Here is a 23988-nt window from a genome sequence, read left to right as displayed (position 1 = left end):
CATCCACGCTTTAGCACTGGGAGACCACTTGCAGTTCCCTGAATCGTTAATGCTGTTCCACACGTCCATGTCTTTATAAATATAGATTCCCTTCTCCATGCCCCACCACAGTTTGCCTGATAAACTTCTTCTTCCTTAAGTCTCCTCAAACATCACCTCCTTTTGTACAATTTTTTTTTTTCTCTCCAGCTCAGTTCGTCATCCCTTTGTGATCCTCCCAGAGCCTTTGGGTAGATTTTTATTGACTTTTAGCTTATCGCATTAGCATTGTCGTTACCATTGTCTGCCAGGCTTCTTCACTGTAAAGTTCCTGGTGTTTCCTTTGTTTAAGAGGCAATCTGGGAAGATGTTTTGAGAATAGATAAATATCCTGTTCCTCATTAAATTTTTGACTACTGATGTTGGTATTGGCATCTATTAATGGTTTTTTAATTCCATCCTTCCTTTTGTATTTCTACTTGGCATTCTACTATAAGGAAAAGCTTTCCCACCTTACTTTTTAATTTATTTACTTACTTATTATTTAAATTTATGTGTATGGACTATGGATTATTTGTTTAACTCATTACTTTTATTCCAGTGTAAGTAAAAGTATAAATGTATAAAACATTACAATCACTGATTTGATGTTCATATTGTCCCACACTGAATCCATGGGCATTCCTTCAAGCTGGCTCCTATGTTCTGTCACTCTCTGGTACTTCTTTGCTTTCTGACACAAGATGGTCCTCATATTATTCTTTCTGTGTCCCAGGCCTGAGATCAACTTTCCCCCCAAAATCTCTGGTTCCTTTCAGTGGAAATGGCATTATGTTTGTTATTTTTAGGTAACTTCCTTATTTTCAAGTAACTCCCTTATTTTTAGATAACTCCTTTATTTTTAACTACCTTCCCTGTCAGGAGAAACTGGCTTCCATTTTCCTCGATGTAGTTGCTCATTTGCTTAAGCCAGAAAATACAGAAAGCAGTTTCAGAATTGCTAATTAGACTTCAATATTTATACGCTATTTGTCACTTTTGAGGTAAATTTACATATAATGAAATGTAAAAATCTCACGTGTACCATTTAATGAGTTCTGAAAAATGCATACACCTGTGCAACCCAAACCCCTATCAAGATACAGAACATTATCACCGACCCCAGAAAATTCCCTCATGCCCCTTTCTAGTCAACTCAACCACTAGAGGCAACCGTTTTATGATTTTTCTTTTCACCACAGATTAGTTGTATTTCTTTAGAACTTCATTTAAATGGGAAAATACAGAATGTACTTTTTTTAAAGATTTTATTTATTTGACACAGAGAGAGAGAGAGATAGCTAGAGAGGGAACACAAGTAGGGGGAGTGGGAGAGGGAGAAGCAGGCTTCCCACTGAGCAAGGAACCCGATGCGGGGCTCGATCCCAGGATCCTGGGATCATGACCTGAGCCGAAGGCAGACGCTTATTGACTGAGCCACCCAGGCGCCCCCAGAATGTACTTTTTAGTGTCTGGTTTCTTTTGCTTTACATAATGGGGTTTTTTTTTTGTAATTATTTTTATGGCCCAACATATGGTCTGTCTTGGTGAGTATTGCATGTGCTCTAGGAAAGAATGTGTATTCTGCTGTTGTTTGGTGGAATGTTCTATAAATGTCAGTTGTGTCAAGTTGGTTGCTAGTTCATGTCTTCTATTACCTTACGGACTTTTGTCTACTTGTTCTATCACTTCCTAAGAGAAGTTGAAAACTCCAACTATAATTGTGGATTTGTCTATTTCTCCTTTCAGTTCTATCTATTTTTGCTTTGTGTAGTTTGAGACTCTGTTATTAGATACATTTCTGTTAAGATGTATGCCTGTTTTGATGAAATAGCTCTTTTGTCATTATGAAATATCTCTCTTTAGCCTTGATAATATTCCTTGTTCTGAAGTTCACTTTGATATTAATACAACTACTTCACCTTTTATTTTTTGGATTAGTGATTGGGTTTTTCTTTTTTCATCTTTTCACTTTTAACTGATCTATGTCATTATATTTAAAGTTAATTTCTTATAGATAGCATGTAGTTGGGTCTTGAGTAATTCTTCAAATCCAGTAAGACAATTTGTCTTTTAAAGCAGAATTTAGACCATTTTCGTTTAATGTAATTATCAATATGTGTTTTGTGTAAATCATTCATACAGGCTATTTGGTTTTTATTTTTTCCTACCTGTTCCTTTTTCCTTTTTTCTTAGCAAGAAAAAAGGATTGAGTATTTTATAGCATTCTGATGTTAATTCTTCTATTGGCTAATTAGATTTTAAATACCTCTTTTTTTCCTTTTAGTCATTTGTCTTACAATACATATCTTTAACTTATCACATTCTACCTTCAAATTATACCACTTCAAGTATGGCATAAGAATCTTGTAACAGTTTATCTCTAGTTATAAGTTTATCACCCTTTCTTTATATTGTTAATGTGTATTTTCTTCATTTGTTTTAAACTTCACAAAACATTGTTACTGTTTTTGATGTAAATGGTTATATTTTAGAGAAAATTGTAAAAGAAAAAATCTTTATATTAACTTTCTTATTCGCCATTTCTGACAGTTTTTGTTTCTTTTGTGTGAATTCATATTTCCATCTAGAATAATTTTTGTTTAGTCTGAAGAACTTTCCTTAGCATTTATTATAATTCAGATATGCTAGTAACAAATTTTCTCATCTTTTGTTTGTCTGAAAATGCCTTTATTTCACCTTCGTTTTTGGCAAGAGTTTTTGCTGGATATAAAGTTCTAGATTGACAGAGCTTTTTCTTTTAGGACTTTAAAGATTGTATTCTATTATATTCTGGCTTACATTCTTTCTGATGTTAAGTCAGTAGTAATTCTTTTCTTTGTTCCCTGTATACTATGTGGCTTTTTCTCTGACCATTTCTAATATTTTTAGCAGTTTGAATGTAGTGTGCCTCAGTAAGGACTTCTTTGTGTTTATCGTTTTTGGGGTTGGTTTTCTTTCTTGGACCTATGTTTTTATGTTTTTTATTAAACTTAGAAAACTTTTGGCTATTATTTCTTCATATTTTTTAAATCTCCTCTCCTGTCTTTCTGGATCTCTTGGTTACACATATGTTAGATAACTATTGTCATACCAGTTACCAAGTCTCTGTTCATTTTATTTTTAACTTTACTGCTCCCTGTACTTTGGTGTAGTTTGTTCTTTTTTTTTAAGATTTTATTTATATGAGAGAGAGAGTGAGCGTGCAGGAGCAGGGGGAGGGGCAGAGGGAGAAGGGCAAGCAGACTCCCCACTGAGTGGGGAGCCCTAAGCAGGGCTTGATACCAGGACCCTGAGGTCATGAACTAAGCCGAAGTCAGATGCTTAACCAACTGAGCCAGCCAGGTGCCCCATAGTTCATTTTTTCATACTGTTTCCTCATACACAGATCTTTTCCTCTGCAATGTCTAATGTGTATTTAAACCCATCCAGTGAAATTTTCATTTGGGATATTATATTTTACTACTCTAGAAGTTTTATCTGATTCTTTTTACAGTTTCTTTAATTACGTTTATGTTTGTCTTTAAATTCTTGACCACATTTATTATAGCTGCCTTAAAGTTCCTATCTGCTGGGGCACCTGGATGGCTCAGTTGATTGAATGTCTGACTCTTGATTTCTGCTCAGGTTGTAATCTCAGGGTCATGGGTTGAGCCCCATGTCAAGCCCTGCATGGAGCTCCATGTGGGGTTCCACATTAGGTGGGGAATCAGCTTGGGGCTCTCTCTCTCTCTCCCTGTCTCTCTGCCCCTCCCTGCCACATGCTCTCACTCTCTCTCTCTCTCTCTCTCTCTCTCTCTCTCTCTCTGTAAAATAAATAAATAAATAAATCTTAAAAAAAATAAAGTTCCTATCTGTTAATTTCATCATCTTCACCATTTCTGGGTCTGCTTCTATTGACTGATTTTTCTCCTGTTCATGGTTCACGTTTTCCTACTTCTTCACATACTCAGTAACTTTTTTTTTTAATTGGATAATGGACATGGTGGGTATTACTGGTTTGGCATCTGGATTTCGTCTTTATTTAAAGATTGTTAAGTTTCATTCAAGCAAACAGTTAATTACTTGCAGATAAGCTTTATTGGAGAGAATAGGCTTTACTCTTGGGTTAGTTTAGCTTGCTTTCTTTCTTTCTTTCTTTCTTTCTTTCTTTCTTTTCTTTCTTTCTTTCTTTCTTTCTTTCTTTTTTTAAAGATTTTATTTATTTGACAGAGAGAGACACAACAAGAGAGGGAACACAAGCAGGGAGAGTGGGAGAGGGAGAAGCAGGCTTCCCGCAGAGCAGGGAGTCCAATGCGGGGCTCGATCCCAGGACCCTGGGATCATGACCTGAGCCGAAGGCAGATGCTTAATGACTGAGCCACCCAGGCGCCCCTAGCCTTATTTCTAAAGTGTGGCCTTTATGAGGTCTCCCTACCAAATGCCCCAGGTGTTTAATAAGGTGTCATCATTCCAATTGGTCAGAACTTGAATGTTTCCAAACTTTATTCAAGCTCTAGTAGTTGTTCAGCTTACAGTTCCCTCAGTAGTTGTTCTTTAACTAGGCTCATGAAATCTATCCTTAAACCTACACCAAAGATTCATGGAGACCCTTATGCATATTTCTGGGGCTCTTTCTCTGGTATTCTGCCCTGCAAATTTCATTTGCCTCAATGTTTCCTAATTCCAATTTCTCTCTCCTCAGTTAGGAGGAGTAATATAATCTGTTTGGCTTTTTTCTAGCCTGTGCTTAGGTAAATACCTCTAGAAAGAAATCTGGGGAAACCTTTGGGCTCATCTTATTTGTTTTCCTTTTTTTTCCAGTATGCCTATTGTCCAATGTTTGAAAACACTTCTTTCGTAGATTTGGTCCAGTTTTCTATTGTTTGTTATAGGAAGGTTAGTCTGGTACCAGTAACTTATTCATGGCTGGATCACCCATAACATTTTTAAAATGTAAACTTTCTACTGAATAATAAAATACATACTGGAAAATTGCATAAATCTTAAGTGTACAGCTTGATGAATTGTCATTAATTGAACACACTGGTGTAATCAACACCCAGATCAAGAACAGTTATTAGAACTCCAGGAGCCCCCTAGTGGCCCTTTTTAAACACTAATACTGCTTAAGGATAAGGAATATCCCATCTTCTATTACCATATATTATTTTTGTCTATTTTTAATATTATAAAAGTAAAATCATATAATATACGATTTTTGTGTCTGGCTTATTTCACTCAATTTTATGACTGTGAAATTCATCCATGTTTTGTGTGTACTGGTAAATTGTTCATTCTCTTTCCCGTATACCATTTTACTATGTGACTATTCTAAACTTATCCATCCTCTTAACATTCTTATATATGTATTTTGGTGAACACATGGATACATTTCTATTGCATATATACCTAGGAGTAGAATTGCTGGGTTAACCCACTTCAATAACCACCACATTTATGTAATTAGTCCAGACATTTCTTCTGAACTCCAGACTTACACATTCAAATCTGTTTGACCCCTCCGTTTGTAAGCATCTCAAACTCATATCCAAAACCATTTTCTCCTCTTTTTACATTCCCTGAATCAGTAAATGGCTTCTTAATCCATCTAGTTACTTAAGGAGTCATTCTTTTTTTTTTTAACAAATTAGATAGATGTTTATTTCCTGTTTTATTAAATGACTCATAATGTACCTTCTGCTTTTTGTCCTTCTTGATATTATCACTCACAAATAATATAAGGGTGTCAACATTGTTAATGTAAATCCAAATTGGCTGCTGCTAGTTACTTCTGTCTTCTAAAGGGATGATTTCTACCAGCGAGGAGTATGTCTCTGTACTGCTCATTTCCACCTTTACGTGGTGAATGAGACGCTCTACCTCATTCACTTTGTAGGTCTCCAGTCCTAGCTCCTTGGCTAATCTTAAAATACGATTCTGAATTGGCCCAACATAAGATTTTCCAAGGTCCACCTATTTAACCTTTTGGTTCCTGATGGTGTAAGTCCTGCCTCCCACCCGGTCCCGGGCTTCCAGAACAACCACATTCAGGCCAGAGTCATGCAGAAGCTTGGCCGCTGCCATGCCTGAGATGCCGCGCCCCACCACGACCACGTCGCATTTGCGGCTCATGGCACTCGCCCCGCTCTGGGCCTCCCGGGTGCCTGCTGCTCGGCAGTCTGGGTCTCGGCCCCCGCCCGCCGCGCTGCTGCCCCCGCCTTAAGGAGTCATTCTTAATGCTCCTCTTTTCTTTCTCTTCCCAGAAAACCAATCCATTATTAAGTCCCTTGGACTCCACCTCTCATTTACACATGTCCTGAAATTATCCAACTCTCACTGTCTCTGCTGCCATTACCCTAGTTCAAGCCACCATCCTCTCTGGCCTTGACTAATATAACTGCCTCCAACCTGGCCTTTCAGCAACCCTTCCTACCCTCTTCTAAACTATTTCCCACAAATAGCCTGAGTGAGCTTTTAAATATGTAAATCAGATCCTATTTAACATTCTCTATTAGCTGCCCATTAACCTTAGGATACACTCCAAAATACAATCTAAAATCTATTATGTGGCAAATAAGAACCTGCATGGTCTGGCTTCTATCTCATCTCTGCCCAAGCTCGTTCCCTACATTTCAACCACACTGACTTCCTTTCAGTTCCTAGAACATACCAAGTTCTTTCACGCCCCCAACAACCTAACACTTAATGTTCTCTTGGCTTGAAACGTTCTTTTAGGCTTTTTCATATGCCTGGAACTTAAAAGGCACTTCTTCAAAGACATCTTCCCTGATAGTCCAGAATTAATCCATCATCATACCTACTAATTTTCCTTCATAGTACTGATGACAATTTATAATTATGTAATGATTTATGCTTTAACGTTTCTTGCTCCTATTGCACTTTAGATTCCATCCAGTGGTTATGTTTGTTCCTGTAACCCAATGCCTAACACCGTGCTTTGCACGTGGTACACAGTTATAGTGCTTATTTAGCAATGCACGACCCATGCAAAGGTTGGAAGGAGCTGCAGGGTCTGCATCTGCCATTCCTCTGCCAAGGTTAGGTGCTTCCTCTTGTGTGGTGATAGATGGGGCAAGTCCTTTTCTTGCTCACTCAGAGCGGGCTTTTCCCCCCCTGCTGCTTGGGTAAGTGTTTGCTGTAGGGCCGTGTGAGAGACAAACTTCTCCAGACACAAGCGGTAGGCAGGAGAGATTAGCTTTATTTGTGAGAGACAGCATTAGCTGTCAGCGTCACCAGAGGACTTTGCAACCTCTTGGCGCAGGTGCGTGAAAAGCTGCCAATCTTTCCAGGATGGGGGCGGGTCAGTGTGTCCTTCCCACAGAACCTGATTGGCCCGGGTGAGCCGAAGAAACGGGGGCGGAGCTTGATCCCGTCGGGCGCCAGCCACGTTGAACGCGGGGCTGCCCCGCAGAAAGGCCACTCCCTGGCCCCACAATGCATCGCGGGTCGCGTCACTCGGAGCGGCGGGTCCCGGCTCGGCAGGTATGACCTGACCTCTCGGAGTTCTCGTTCCTCCCTTCTTAGGGTCGCTGGAACCCCTCGCAGGCGTTCCCCTCGCTCTCCTTGCTAGCCGCCACGGCCCTCACCTTCGGGACTACAGACCTCCCCCTGGACAGGAACCCAGCGCGTGCCGTGGGGGCGGGAGCCCGGTGGTTGGAGCCGCGGAGCTCTGGAGAGGTGGGATTGCGGGGGCTTCGTCCCCTTCGACTTGAAGGAGGCTGTGGGTCCGCGCGAGCGGCGGTTGCCCCTCGGCTGACCTCTCTTGGGTATGGGGCAGGCCAAGCAGGGGGTTCCGGGGGAGGGACAGTCGCTGTGGGCTGCCAGCAGTGGGGGGCATTCCCTGGAGCCCAGTTGTTAGAGACACGGTAATCCACCTAGGCTACTTAGATGGCCTAGAGAGCTTGACGTGGCATTTACTATTTTTTTAAAGGCAGGGTGGGATTTGAACCAGTGGCTTACTTCGCGTTCTGTGGGGATTTAATGGGCATTGAGCCCAGAGATTTGTCCGCGTTCGCCAACAGAAACCATTTAAGGCCCTGTTAATGGCACTTTGGAAGCGATGTGGCTTAAAGGAGACCTGAGCAATTGGCTCGACAGGTGGAAGAGGGCTCCGGAATAGGAGGCCGAGCTCCAGCTGACTTGAATCTCTCTGCCAGCGAAAACAGCTTTGGACTTTTCTCCGCCTTAGTTTCCTGGATCATCCACTGGGGCGGTTGGAGAGCTTGAGAACCAGTCCCTCCTATGCGTATACAGCCAAGGCAAAGGACAGGGCTAGAGTGTCAGTCAGCCACCAGACGGGAGATGTTGTGATCCCAGCTAACAGGTGGAACAACTACTTTTCTAAATTCTGAATTTGCTCACGTGCTGAGATTATAAGGAGTTAGGCAGTACTTGACAATAGTACCTATACTTTCCATTATTGAAGGTAGTTCAGTATTTGAATCTGATATGTGACCATGACCTAAATTAATGGGACATCTGGGCATTTTCTATGTTGAGAACCATGATATCAGTTTAGTGATTTTTTTTTTTTGGTGTATGAACTGATTTTGAAAAATATATTTTATATTGATGTTTGAAAGAAGCGCAGGTCTTATCAAAGTATCCATATACTTGAGTAGGAAGCTTGGAAATGTTGTGAGGCAGTCTCATTGGGTGGTTAGAGTTAGGCCTGCATTTAAATCTGTCACTTACGAATGTAGGAATTGAATAAATTACTTTTCTGAGCTTGAATTTCCTCAAAGGTAAAATAGAACTGATAATATCTTTCTCACAGGTTATCGGAAGGCTTAAATGAAGTAGTGTATAAAGTGCCTGGTCAATAGAGGGCAGTCAGTTAATATAATAATAAACAATATTGTATTTTTCTTCTTCAAGGTGATGTTTCAGATTCTTTATGTATCCCTATCAGGTAGATACTGTTAGTATTTTTAAAACAATCTTATGAGATACATAATATTAGTGACCACAGGGGCACCTGGGTGGCTCAGATGGTTAAGCATCTGCCTTCAGCTCAGGTCATGATCCCAGGGTTCTGGGATCGAGTCCCGCATCGGGCTCCCTGCTCCTTGGGAGCCTGCTTCTCCCTCTGCCTCTCTCTCTCGCTCTGTCTCTCATGAATAAATAAATTTAAAAAAATCTTAAAAAAAAAATATTAGTGACCACATTTTACAGGTGCTCAAGTTCACAGACAGTGGTGGAGCCAGTTTTTGAACCCAGGCATATGTTCCAGAGTCCATCCTGTTAACTGTTATACTTCCTCTTAAAGAAAATGTAAGGTGGTCTTTTATTATTTCAAAATTAGTAGCTAGATAGCTTCTGTATCACCAGGTTCTTGCCCCTTGTGGGTTTTAGGAGACCAATGTAGCACAGCAATGTGGAGATACAAGAAATTTAGGTTTAAGCACCAGTTCTGCTATATATTTGCAATGGGACATTGAGAATGGGACCTTCAGTTTCCTCATCTATAAAATGGAGGTTATACCTACCTCTCTGTTTGTAAACTGTGAGGTGCTGCATAACTGTTGGGGATTGACACATTTGTGCATGTATTGGGGGCCCTGTTCCTAGTTGTGGGTATAATCTACTCTGGAGCCTGAGGTCTTACACATACTACTGTGTAGTACAAGCACCTGTAATAGGAGTATTGAAGGCTATTGGTAAGGTGAGGGGCATAGGCAAAGCTGCAAAATAAATTCTGATTGTCTTTGATACCCTTTCCCCTTTTCCTCTTCAAGATGTTTTTCAAGTGTCTTTCTGTTAACCTATGGTTGTGCAAAGTCCTTCCCTTTTCTCTCAATCTTGCTCCCACCCTACGCATCACAATTAATATAGCTTTCTCTCCCAGTAACCCCCACTCCCAATTCCCACAGATCTCAGCTAGCATTTTCAATAAAATATGTACCGAGGTAGTGTTTCACATGCAACATAATTTGATAAGTAGATGAACATTTTAAAAAATCATTTTCCAGAAAATTTAACACACACATATTTGGATGAAACAACAACAAAAAAATCTCTAGGAGAAAAACCTCTAACATCTCAAAACCGATTTCACAGATATTATTGCTAAGGATAGGGCAAAAAGGGCGCCTGGGTGGCTCAGTTGGTTAAGCAACTGCCTTCGGCTCAGGTCATGATCCTGGAGTCCCGGGATCGAGTCCCGCATCGGGCTCCCTGCTCAGCAGGGAGTCTGCTTCTCCCTCTGACCCTCTTCCCTCTCATGCTCTCTCTCATGCTCTCTCTCTCAAATAAATAAATAAAATCTTTAAAAAAAAAAAGGATAGGGCAAAAAAATAAGTCAGTTGAAAGACCTACATTAGGTAAATAATAGTACAGGTAAGGTGTAGATGTGGTATGACTTCTGAAAATGGGGGTGTCTGGGTGGCTCAGTCGGATTACGCAGCTGACTTGATGTAGGCTCAGGTCATGATCTCAGGGTCGTGAGATGGAGCCCTGCATCAGGCTCTAAGCTCAGTGTGGAGTCTGCTTGAGATTCTCTCTTTCCCTCTCTCCCTCCCCTCGCTTGTTTTCTTTCTCTCTCAAATAAATAAAATCTTAAAAAAAAATAATTCTGAAAATGGTACTTGGATGATTTAAGTTTGGGAAATAACTAAAATAAGATATGAGTGGTTAACCCGATATGAAATGTTTTTATCTTTTATGAAAACATCTTGCTGGAAAGTAGATATAAAATACACTTATATGTTGGGTTTTGTTAATTACTTTTTGAGAAAGTGCTTTCCTGGTGGCCCACAGTCATTACCTCACAAGATTCTGAAGAAGAGGTCAGCATCCTGTCATCCTGGGACTAAACAGTTGCTGACCATTGGCATAGTGGGAGTTCATTTTCCTCAGTGTCTACATAAATGTTTTCCCAGACTTACCCAGATTCTAATTTGGGATTTTTCCTTTAGCAGTTGCTGTTGAGGAAAGGATATACAGGTCAGTACTCAGATTCCCTGTGAGTTTTCTGCTGTCTGGAGACATATGTTGTTTCCAGTGTCAAAGGTGAGGAAAAATGGATCATGGCCTAAAAATGTATCTGTGGCCCTGATAAAACTACTGTTGCTCCTGAATCTTCCCATGCACATGGTAACCTCTTGATTTCCTCAGAAATTTTTTTTTCCCATTCCCCGCCCCCCCCAAAAAATTTTCCCATCAGTTTTTCCTTGGTTTTCCCAACCACCACCGTGCTTAGACTCTAAGGGTATTCTAACCCTAGCTCAGCCTTTATGTGGACAGATACCTTTTTCTACTAGCAAGGTCCAGATGAGATTGGAGTGGTTTTTTTTTTGTTGTTTTTTTAAGGAACTGCATTAAGAATCCAAAGTAGAAACAAAAGAGGGGAGAGGTAGTAGTTGATAGAAGAGAGATTGCTTATCCTAAAGTGATTGAAGTCCAAATTAGTCAAGCCTGACATTGTTCATTGGGCAGTCATGACAGTTTCTTTTGCTAGCTCACTGGTTTGGGTATTAGGTCCAATGACTCTGGGAGGAAGAAATTTAGCTTTTTCTCCTCAGAGGAATTTTATCTACTGATAGAAGCGATTTTCTGACAACCTCTTACGAATCTTGACAGGGACTATCAATGCTATGTTGTGGGTTTGGTTACAAGCCTAAATGTGTTAGGAATATCTGAAATGCAGGTTTGTCTAACTCTAGTTTTCCAGTTAGTTAAGTGGTGGGTGACACAACTTATGTTTGCTCTTTTCATCTGAATTTCTTTAATTCTGGATTGATGTCCTTGAGGGTAGGAACTGTGTATTCCTAATGTCTCCCATAGTCCCTGGCATATAGTACCTACTCAATAAATGTTTGTTAAATGAATGGAACTTACAGATTGGTATTTGTTTCTTAGTATATGTTTTAGGAAATATGAATCATATCCTTTCTGTTTTTAATTCATAAAAAGGAAAAGAGTAACTGAAGATTACATGAAAATTGGCACTCTGTAATAAAGATTACTCCTAATATTTCTGTTGTGATCCTAGAAAGATCAGGCATAAAAGAATGCAGTCTACTCTGTACCTCTGAAACAAATAATACATTATATGTTAAAAAAAAGAAGATAGTAGGAAGGGAAAAATGAAGAGGGGGAAACCGGAGGGGGAGATGAACCATGAGAGACTATGGACTCTGAGAATCAAACTGAGGGTTCTAGAGGGGAAGGGGGTGGTGGGATGGGTTAGCCTGGTGATGGGTATTAAAGAGGGCACGTATTGACTGGAGCACTGGGTGTTATACACAGATAATGAATCATGGAACACTACATCAAAAACTAATGATATAATGTATGGTGATTAACATAACATAATAATAAAAAAGCTATAGCAAGGAAAAAAAAGAATGCAGTATACTTTTAAATACTAAGGACGTGGGTGTTTGGAAACTATTAAGTCACAACCCTGCCCCCATGTTAATTCCCAGAGTAATCATTGTGTTGCAGTAAACTTGAGGAAGAAAAAATTTTATATTTAAATAATAAATGCCTAAGGGTACGAAGTAAGACATTTTCCTACTTTCTTATACTTAGGCTAAATCTCATAATTATGGTTTAATAATTAATGAAACATAGTAAATTTTTAAAATGGGTTTGTAGTTTAGGTATTATCCCTTGAGGAATCCCAGCTTTCTCTTGCTACTGCTTTTGGAAAGGAAACTGATTGAATAGGAAAAAAAAATGATTTGAATATGTTATTTTGGACTTCTGTTAGAAGATCCCATTATGATAAAGGCTAATTTAATTCCTGTTGGGTTTTTTTCCTTTTAAATGAATGAAGGAGAAAAATGGTAATGATACATTAATACCTAGCTATTCCTTTCATTTTCTCACGAAAAGAGGAAAAGGGAGAGTAAATTTAATGCATTAACTTTGTCATTTGGGTTAATTTTTCATGTCAGTTACCATCATGGATAGACACATTGCAACTTTACACAGCAGTGAAAACGAGTAACTATAGTACTAATTTCCAAAGTCAGTACCAGTTGGTTTTCTTTGGCATTTACATAACAAACTCAGTTTTTCATTTTTGGAATGAGATAATATTGAGCTGTCTGAACAGGACAGGTGAAGATTTAGTCTCTGGGATACAATATCTTGAAAAAATCCTATGAAATTGTTTTCAAAATTTTCAGTTTTCACCATTTACCCTACTGCTAGTGAAGCAGTATTTAGTGGCATTATTCTCAGAAGGCCTGGCAAGAAAGAGTTATCACTTAATTTCAGACTGTGAACATGTTTTAATTTAGTGTTTTTCAAAGTATGATCCGTAGACACTGAGCATAGTAATTACCTTCCATTAAAAATGGAAGATTCTCAAGCTCTACCTCGTAGTCAGTGGATCAGAATTTGGGGGCAGGGGGAGGTTCAGAAATCTGCATTTCTAACCAAACTTCCAATGGTTTTTCTACAAGCTAAAATTTGAGCAACATTGTATAGTTTTTAGCAAAGTTTCTGTTTACCTGATTTCTTTCAGACCCAGCCTGTGAAGTGCTTTTATCTACTTTTGTGAAGCTTGATCAGAATATAATAAAAGAAGCCATTATGGTTTATTTTCTGGTAAAGACATTGAGAGCAATATTAAAACCAGTATTCCTTTAGCTTTAAGACTTACTATAAATAAATTTTTTTTTGTTGTTTAAAGATATATTTATTTTAGAGACACAGAGAGTGTGCATCAGTAGGGTGAGGGGCAGAGGGAGAGAGAGAGAATCCCAAGCAGACTTCCTGCTGAGTGGGGAGCCTGACAGGGGGCTCAGTTTCAAGACCTTGAGATCATGACCTGAGCTGAAATCAAGAGTTGGACGCTCAACTGACTGAGCTACACAGGCACCCCAATAAAATTTTATTTCTGATTATAAAAGTAATATATGCCCACTCTGGAATATTATGAACATTTAGGAAATTATAAAATAACAATCACCCATGATACTATTTTCTGGAGATAAGCATTATAATTTTAGCATGTTTCCTTCTGATATCTGTTTCTCCATTTATCTCTCCCTTCTTCTCTTTGTCTTTATAGAAAGCAACATTTGCAGTTTTTATCCTTTTTTTCTGATTTATATGTAAGCATTTTACTACATTATTGAACTCTTTTTCATAAACATAACTGTTCTTCATTATATTCCATCATAGGGGTGTACTATAATTTATTTAACCATTCCCCTATTGTTGGATGTTTAGATTGTTTTTGGTTATTTCTGTGAAAGAATGCCTTTCTGTTTAAAATTTTTTTAAACTTTATTTTATTATGTTACTCACCATACAATACATCATTGGTTTTTGATGTAGTGATCCACGGTTCATTGTTTTCATATAACACCCAGTGCTCCATGCAGTACATGCCCTCCTTAATACCCATCACCAGGCTAACCCATCCCCCCCCCCCAAAACCCTCAGTGTGTTTCTGAGTCCATAGTCTCTCATGGTTCATCTCTCCCTCCGATTTCCCCCCTTCATTTTTCCCTTCCTTCTCCTAATGTCCTCCCTGCTATTCCTTATGTTCCACAAATAAGTGAAACCATATGATAATTGACTTTTCTCTGCTTGACTTATTTCACTTAGCATAATCTGTTTAAAATTTTGTTTGAATCTGATTACCTCCCTTAGGATATGGTTATATATTTATATTGCTCTTGTGGTCAAAGGGCATCAGTATTTTTACACTCTTTTGAATATCGCCAAATTATTTTGAGAATGGTGTTTATTCCAATATTTACTTCTGCAAATACTTATAAGAATGCCAAAAAGAAGCAAGTATCATTTTTTTAAAAAATATTTAGAGAGCGAGCGCATGCACTGGAGGAGAGGCAGAGGGGGAGGGAGAGGGACAAGCAAACTCCACCCTGATTGCAGAGGCTGATGTGGTGCTGGATCTCAGGATCCTGAGATCATGACCTAAGCTGAAATCAGGAGCAGGTAACTCAACCGACTGAGCCACCCAGGTGTCCCAACAGTTATTATTTTTTAAAAGCTAATTTGTTAAGGAAAGTGTAGTATGTCATTGTTTTAATTAGTGAATCTTTGATTATTAGTGAGTTGAACATTTTTGCACTGTTTATCAGGTTTGGCTTTCATTTTTTATCTAACCCAAATTGTTCATTTTGTTTTAGGTATCCTCTGCTGGTTGAAATGTCTATGATTTTATCTGCATCAGTCATTCGTGTCAGAGATGGGCTGCCACTTTCTGCTTCTACTGACTATGAACAAGGCACAGGCGTGCAGGAGTGCAGGAAGTATTTTAAAATGCTCTCGAAGAAACTTGCTCAGCTTCCTGATAGATGTACACTGAAAACTGGACATTATAACATTAAGTAAGACTTCAGTTTGCTCCATTAGAATCATTTGCCTAGTTGCCATTTGCATGAAATTTAAGTGGTTGCTGTCAAAAGTAGTGATTGGTTAGTTTAGGAAAGTGTTCAAGTCAAGAATCATGTGGTTCTGAACTAAACAGTAGTCATCATGTAGGCGAGAGCTTTGTTATTGAGATGACGCATGAGCCATGTCCTGAAGAATAGTAAGATTTGGCTAAAACAGAGAAGAGGGCATTCCAGGTATAGAGAGGAGAAGCAGAATAAGTAAAGAATGACTTGGCCTTGAGGGTGTATTCACCTGTTTGACCTGGTGTAGTAAATGGTGATTTAGGGATAGTTACGGGAAATGTGAGATAATTAGTGTGGGGCCAGATCCTGGATTTCCCTGCGAGTTCAGACTGAGGGATGTCACTTTGATGTAATAGGTTATAGGAAGCTGTTACTGCAGGTTTGAGGGAAGCGACTTGCTAAAAAACATTGCTGAGGTGGTGAAATAGAAAGTCTGAGAGGGATTAACTTATAATTAGGGCCTGACCTAGTAAGATATAAGTGCAAATGAAAAAGAAAATGCCAGTCACAAAGACACTTCAAAGGAAGAAATGGTTAAGCCTGATAAGATGGAATGCCAGAGATGAAGAGATGGAATACCAAAGATGGCTTTGAAGCCTTGGAATTGGACAGAATGAGCTCTTTGGGAAGGGTTGCTTATAGGGGTGAGGAAGAAGAGAAAGATAACTAAGCACTGTTTTGAATATTTTACTTGAGATTGTGACTAGGCAGCCCAATTGAGATGGGATAGAGATTTTGGAATCATTCACATAGAAGTTGAAACTGTGAGGGTAGAAATGCCCACTGAGTTTCTGAGAGGCCAGAATAGAACCTTAGAGAATGTCCATAATTACTTAGATTAACTGGGTAATGGTAAGATAATGAGCTTTTATCTTAAACTGGGTTTTTAAAGGTTTAACTGGAAAATGTGGTGGTGATGATGGTTAAAATATATCTAAAATTTTGTCTAGCCTATTTCTGTTTTATGGAGAAAAACTTGCAACATTTTAATATTCTATTTAATAGGCTCTTTTAGTACCCTTGGTCATTATTCTGAGTTACAGTTGATACCATATAGTACTGTAGACCTACGTCAACATTATAGAAGATTGTTTGAACATATATTAATTCTGACAGATATCCTGGACTTGAAAGAAAAATTTTTTGCAAATATTTTTCTTCCTCTCTCTTACTCTCTTAAGAGTATCATGTGGTAAATTTTTAACACCCCTCCAATTCTGTCTAATTGTTTTGAATTCTAGATTATTATTTCTTTGTACCCCGTCTTATTCCACAAAGGATGTGAGGCAGTTTACAAAAAAAAAATAATTCAAGAGCACAGGAAAGAGAATCACGTGAAAGTAGAGATAAAGATAGGAGAATAATAAACTGAGGTAACATTTCCTTCTGGAGATGCAAACTACATAGTCCATTCATTTGTTGGAAAAGGGCTGGAAATAATGCTCTGAGCTTCCTCGTGGCCAAAACAAAGGAGGATAGTGAATCATTTACAGGATTCAGTGTCCATTGGATAAAAACATTGCTCTTCATGTTCTTGAGACCTGATGTACATAAAGAGGGACAGCATTTGGATAGCATTCTTCCAGCAGCCATAACAATGAGCTTTTTATGATTTTTCTTAATATTCCTTAGTGTAAGTAAATGTCATGATACAAAAACGCAATTTTATGAGACAGTTTAGGAGTGAGATGGATCAGCAGTGGTCTAATCTGGCCTGATCTAAGAATACAATTTAGAAATGTCTAAAGGAATAAATAGATTACATGGCCTTTGGAACCACTCAGAGAAAAGCCTCTATGCATGTTATTTTTGTAATTAAGTTTTTAAAAAAGGATTGAACAACAGAGAAGTTTTAGTTCTAGTTCCTGACAAGAACCTGGACTTTATATGTTTTCTATCATTGATTAGAGGACTTGTTGATTGTTTCCTAGTTCATTGAGTTTTTCATGCTGTAGGACAATACATTTAGACTGAATTATAAAGTCACTCTGAAACTGGGAGTTTATATGTTACCTGAGTTATTTATTTATTTGACAGAGCGAGACAGCGAGAGAGGGAACACAAGCACAGGGGGAGTGGGGGAGGGAGAAGCAGGCTTCCCGTGGAGCAGGGAGCCGGATGTGGGGCTCGATCCCAGGAGCCTGGGACCATGACCTGAGCCGAAGGCAGGTGCTTAACCAACTGAACCACCCAGGCGCCCCTACCTGAATTATTTAAAGTTCTCTTGTGACACCTCTTTTTCTAATTGCCCATGAGCTTGTGAGATAAAACTCACAGATCTGCTGTTGTGGCATCGTAGCACAGGCCAGAACTGGCACCAGGCTGCCTGTCTGCCTTGTCAAAGCCTTCCCTAGAGCCTACTTCTTTTGAATCACCTTCTTTTTTGCTACTACTATTTCATTTCTCTCATAATCTCACTCCTTACACAGATTGCCTGTAGAACTTGTTTTAGTGTTTTATCATTTATATTTTTCTTATTTTAAATTTATTTTTAAATTTTTGTATCCTTCCTCTGTAGTTAGAGAACTTACTGAGATACTTGATCTGTTCTGGCTTATAAGTGATTCTTCATCTCTTAACACTGTGCATTTCAAATTTCTGTAAAAATTCAGGTGCTCTTTGCAGAATACCACTGAGAACCAAAATAAAGTAGCTTAAGTATGTAGTTATATGCTAAATCAGATGGTACCTCACAGTGGATTCTAGTTGAATAGGTAGAGGAAGACCATAGCGTTTGAGAAAAAAATTAGAATAACATTTTTAAAATTAAAATTCCGGGGTGCCTGGGTGGCTCAGTTGGTTAAGCATCCAACTCTTGGTTTCAGCTCAGGTCATGATCTCATGGATTGTGGGATTGAGCCCCACATCAGGCTCTCTGCTCAGCAGGGAGTCTGCTTGAGATTCTCTCCCTCTGCCCTTCCTCCTACTCCGTGCACACACTCTCACTCTCTTTCTCAAATAAATCTTTAAAAAAATATTTTAAAAATTAGGAAAAATAAAATTAAGAAAATTCCTTTCATTCCCCCCCCCCCCCCCACCGTGTGTTGGGAAAATGAACTTTATCAGATTGTAGTGACTAAATACTTGAGTTTAGCTAATGGAGCCCTTTCTGTGGCGCTTAGGCTGGCACAATGCCTTGCACATACGATACTAACTGCTAAATGAGGGATGGTTGTTTTGGGGGTATGGCAGTGTTCAGAGTGCTTTGGAGTTAAGTCTTCATTTTCTCCAAAATACTTCAGTTTGGCTTGTTGATTAATGGGTGGTTGGGGGATGCATAATCTAGTTTTGTGATTTCTTCTCATATTACAGTTGAATCCTTGAACAACATGGGTTTGAACCTTATGGGTCCATTTATAATTCTTTTCAGTAAATACAGCATAGTACTATAAATGTATTTTCTCTTCCTTATGATTTTTTAAATAACACTATTCTCTTTAGCTTACTTATTGTATGAATACAGTATGTAATATGCAAAATATGTGTTGACTGTGTTATTGGTAAGGCTTTGAGTCAACAGTAGGCTATTAGGAGTCAAGTTTTTAGGGGTCAAAAATTATGCTGATATTTGTGCAGGATATTGGCATCCCTAACCCCAGCATTGTTCAAGGGTCAGCTGTACATAGTGATGGTACAGTTCTTTCTGGGTAAAACTTTAAGGAATTTATCTGTTTCATAAGTTGAAGGATACTTTCCTAAAATTGTCATAAATGTTTAATGTATAAACCTATGTCAGAACTTAGGAAACAACGATGACTAAAGCAATAATTATGAACCATATGAAATTAAGTTGTGTCCTATGAGATCTTAAATTTTGAGATTGGTTTTGCGGGTTTGAAAATCATAGTGGTACATTTTGAGAGCTCTTTAAACATTGAGATACTGATCTTATGAAAATACAAACTGCTTTGGGAGGTCAGTCATACTCTATTGTGAATTTTAGTGCAAGAAATAAAATTTCTTAGTTCTTCTACGGTGAATTCTTCTGAAGTCTGGTAATATCTGTGAGCCTTACAGGTTCTCTCTTTACCTGAGTCCTTACTTTCTCCATATTAGTCCACAAACTGCTACCTCCAGCCAGGAATGCTATTTTAGGCTTACCTGCCTTTTGTTTTTAGTTTCTGGCAGTGCTTTTCTTTCACCCTTTGGTGCTGTTTTCTGATTACAGGAATAACAACTTCACCAATGACCCAGTTATGAACTACTTGCAGTTGCCAGGCACTTTTCTTATTCAGTTTTGCAACAGTTCTGTGAATAGTTAATATATAGAGCTTTTTCCCATTGTTGAGGGCAGAAACACAACTCACACTAGCTTAAGCAAAAAAAAGCGTATTGTGAAGGATAGTAGGGCTTCTGAATTGGCTGGAGCCAGGGACTCAGATGTTGTTATCAGGACTCTTTCTCTAATTTCTCCACTTTATCACCTTTTGCAGATAGGTATTCTCCGTGTATGGAAAACACTGTACGGGCAGCTGCAGGCATACTTCATTTCAGCTGAGTATCCCTTTTCCTCCATGTTTCAAGGAAAGGACTTAATTAATTAGCCTTGCTGTGTCATGGTACATTTCTAGAATAGCATTGTAGTCAGAGGGCTGAGGTGCTCTTAGTTGGATCCTGGATCACATGTCTACCCTGTGGGTGAAGTCATATAAAATAGGTGGTAGGGCTGGAGATAATTCCCCAAAGGCAAAGAGAAATGGGATGTTGGGCAGATAGCCATTATGGTACTACTGCCCCCCCCTTTTTCTTTTTTTACAGATGAGGAAACTAAGACTTAGGGATGTAAAGAAACTTGTTCATAGTCACAAAGGTAATAAGTGGTATATCTGTACCATAGTCTTTTGGCTTCAGCATTCACATTATTCTCTGGTAAAAGAAAGAGTTGCCTCCCTTTACCTTTAACCTCTCTCTTTACAGGGTGTGTGTGTAATGCTCCTAATTCTTTTTACTTTTAATGGAGAGAAAAATTTAACCAGGGAAGAGAATTAAGTGAAAGTTATCCCCCTCTCTTTTTTTTGGTTGAGAAATAATGAGGACTAGAGTATGGGTGAGGAGACAGCATTGTCTTGTTGGAGAGTAGTTGTTTGGTGGAGAGGGGGCATGGCAGGGACATGCAACCCTCCACTAGCTACCAAACCACTTGGGGGAAGAAGATAACCTATGTATCCTGCTTTACTGTTTTGTCTCATTATAGCATCATATTACTTTTCTACTGCTTATTGTAAAATCTATAGCTTTTCAGCACCACATATGTTAAATAGGCTCTTATGAACTCGTTTAGGAACCTCATTACTCTTACTGTGGAAAAATGAGTTCTGGATGCACTAAAGTTTGGGGATACCACATAGAGTTAAATGAGGGATTATCTATGATTGATTATCTAAGAAAGTCAAGATCTTTGTTCTCTGTGGTGTGAGGTGTTAGGGTTAGTGGGAAAGGGTGAATCAGGATATAGATTAACTGCAGAAAAGGAAATGAAGGATGTCATTGGCAAAGGTTGCTTGCTCTGCTCTGTGTTTTATCCAAGGCTCGATGGTATAATCACCTTTGCGCACTTAAGATTCTCTGATTCTCCTTATGCTTACTGTTGTAAGTTGCTATCACCTGGTGCATATTAGATTTTTTTAAATTTATTTATTCATGAGAGACAGAGAGAGAGAGAGAGGCAGAGGGAGAAGCAGGCTCCCAAGGAGCAGGGAGCCCAGTGTGGGACCCGATCCCAGGACCCTGGGACCATGACCCGAGCCGAAGGCAGACGCCCAACCATCTGAGCCACCCAGGCGCCCCTCACCTGGTGCATATTAATAAATATTTTCTTATATAGTGAGGTTAAAATTAGTGACAAAATGGATCTTTTATCCATGGGATAATGTATTCATAATTTAGCTTTTCACCCGTGGAGGATAATTGAAAGTTGGCCACATAAGAGAGGAATAAGTGAGAAAATATGAAGTTCCTGGGAGAATGCTGTGCATGGTGGACACTTAGTGTTCTCTTTCTGGTTCTTGCCTCACTACTGTCCCAGTGATGGCAAAGTCTTGTCTTCGCTTTATTTTCTATTAGACATATTTGGTGATAATAAAATCCACAGGATAAACTCACTTTCATAATGTCAGGTTTATTTATTTCTTAAAGGTTTTACTTATTTATTTGAGAGAGCATGCGAGAGAGCACAGAGTACAAGCTGGTGGGTGGGGAGCAGAGGGAAAGGGTGAAGCAGACTTCTGCTGAGCAGGGAGCCCGACTTGGGGCTTCATCCCAGGACCCTGAGATCATGAGCTGAAGGCAGACACTTAACTGACCAAACCACCCAGACATCCCTGTCAAGTTTATTTTTAAATTTAAAAGTTTAAATGCTTTATTTTGGAGAATAGAATTCAGTGTAGAAGTTCTGTTTCAAAAAAATATTTTTCTTGGGGCACCTGGCTGGCTCAGTTGGAGCATGCAACTTGATCTCAGGGCTGTGAGTTCGACCCCCATGTTGGATGTAGAGATTACTTTAAAAAAAAAAAAAAAAATATATATATATAATTTTTTAAAAATAATATTTTTCTTTTAGCAATTTTAACAGATTATAGAAGGCCTGTCCTACTGGAGAACTTTTCTTCACCCATGAAAGCTAACTGGGCAAATGAGGCTACAGAGGATAGACAGATTTTTCTATGTGTAATGGCTCAATTGTAGAATGTACCATTATAGGCAATGCAAATGTTAATTATTACTGTCTTGGTTTATAAATAGTTTGCTATATACGTTGTCATTTAGCATGCTACAAAAATGCAGTGTTGTTTCTTGTTTTGTATATTGTTTTAAGTGCATTCCCAGCACTGTATTGCAGGTGCCCAGCAGGCAGAGATTTTGTTTTTGAAACTAGAGCCTATAGAGTAGAATGCGAGACATATGCTGGGTGCTTATTATTTGCTCTGGGGAAGATCACTGCTTTCACTAATTACTTAGTTTGGTACAGCAGGCCACAATTGTCCTAATAATGTCACTGTTTAATTGGTGATGTGTAAAATTTCTTTGACAGTTCATAAATAAAATCACATACCAGCAAATGCTTAATGTTTAAAAACCACTTATTTTATTGGATCTTAGAAATCACTTGAGGTATGGCTTGCTTGGATACATGATAGAATTAGCTTTTTAATGAAGTGATTGAAAGGGGTAAATACCCCTTATCTGGAGTTTGAACTTCTGTCAGTCTTATCTGTTGAAGACATACTTCGTCCTGGAAGGCCCTGGAGAAGTTCATGGTGTGTCTGCTGGGGGAGGAACCAAAGATGTAATGCAGTTGGATAAATTCTTTCGCCAGAAGAAAGACAGTAGCCATAAAGACAAGACCCAATCTGTACCAAAGCCAAGAAGTAGAGGCGAAGTAAAAAGGAGTAGAAGTAGGAAGAAAACAATGGCAATTTAAAAATTGTGCTCAAGGTGGAGAAGAGATGTGTGAGGATTAGTAATGTCCATGATAAAAGGACAGTAGACATATCTAACATATACGTATAACCATGTGTAGGTGAGTAATTCTACATGGTATCTGAGAACATCTCTATCTTTAAAGTAGGGGGATGTTGGGGCGCCTGGGTGGTTCAGTTGGTAAAGCGACTGCCTTCGGCTCAGGTCGTGATCCTGGAGTCCCGGGATCGAGTCCCGCATCAGGCTTCCTGCTCGGCGGGGAATCTGCTTCTCCCTCTGACCCTCTTCCCTCTCGTGCTTTCTATCTCTCATTTTCTCTCTCTCTCTCTCTCAAATAAATAAAATCTTAAAAAAAAAAAAAAAAGAATAAAGTAGGGGGATGTTGAAAACTCACGGACCTGAACCCTAAAGCCTTCTGGAAGAGGAGGTAAAGTTGTATTCTGTTCTGTTAAATTTAGTCAAGTATTTATTGAGCTGCTTCTTTATGTAGATACTTTGTGTGGATACTGCGAGGCTGTACAATTACATGTACACAATATACTCAACAAATTTGTGTATAAGTGAATGAATGATGTCATCCTTGTACTCATTTATTCACTAATTTATTGAGCACTTATTGTATACTAGACACCAACTATTCTAGTTGGTAAGAATACAGTGGTGAGCCCTATAGAAATTATCTCTGCTTCTATGGAGTGTAGATATTAGTGAAAGACATTACAACAAATAAACATGTAAATATATAATTACAAATTGGGTTAATCACATGAAGAAAAATAACAGCTCCTATGATATAACAACAATAGGGGTGGGATCAATTTTTATTTCTTTTAAAATTTATTTATTTTAGAGAGAGAGTGTGTGAGCAAGTGGGGGGAGGGGCAGAGGGAGAGGGATTGAATCTCAAGCAGACTCCCCACTGATCATGGAGCCCGATGTGGGGCTCGATTCTACAACCCATGAGATCATGACCTGAGCCAAAATCATAAGTCTGATGCTCAGTGGACTGAGCCACGCAGGTGCCGGGGGTGGGATCAATTTAGATGGTGTGCTCTGGGAGGAACTTCAAGTCCAAGAAGGATGAATAGGATAAGCCAGGTCAGAATTGGAGCGTGGTGGAGATAGGGTTGGGTTGGAGCATTGCAAGTGAGGAAGACAATTT

General features: G+C 39.0%; 1 protein-coding gene across 3 annotated transcripts in view; it reads left to right on the top strand.

Moving 5' to 3' along the window:
* The first annotated feature begins 7411 nt into the window (after positions 1-7411).
* The window catches only part of SEC22A (SEC22 homolog A, vesicle trafficking protein), a 72965-nt gene continuing 56388 nt past the window's right edge, over positions 7412-23988 (top strand). Inside the window, exons 1-2 of one of the 3 annotated variants that reach the window (XM_027586705.2) lie at positions 7412-7503; positions 15138-15338. In XM_027586705.2, coding sequence (XP_027442506.1) covers positions 15157-15338 — 182 coding nt within the window. In that variant the 5' untranslated portion in view covers positions 7412-7503; positions 15138-15156. Of the gene's footprint in view, positions 7504-7525; positions 7699-7806; positions 8345-15137; positions 15339-23988 lie in introns of those variants that run through there. The other 2 variants (XM_027586706.2, XM_027586707.2) reach the window with 2 other exon arrangements.

The sequence above is a fragment of the Zalophus californianus genome, chromosome 1, assembly GCF_009762305.2.
Source record: "Zalophus californianus isolate mZalCal1 chromosome 1, mZalCal1.pri.v2, whole genome shotgun sequence".
NCBI lineage: Eukaryota > Metazoa > Chordata > Mammalia > Carnivora > Otariidae > Zalophus > Zalophus californianus.
This window is presented reverse-complemented; position numbering and strand designations above follow the sequence as displayed.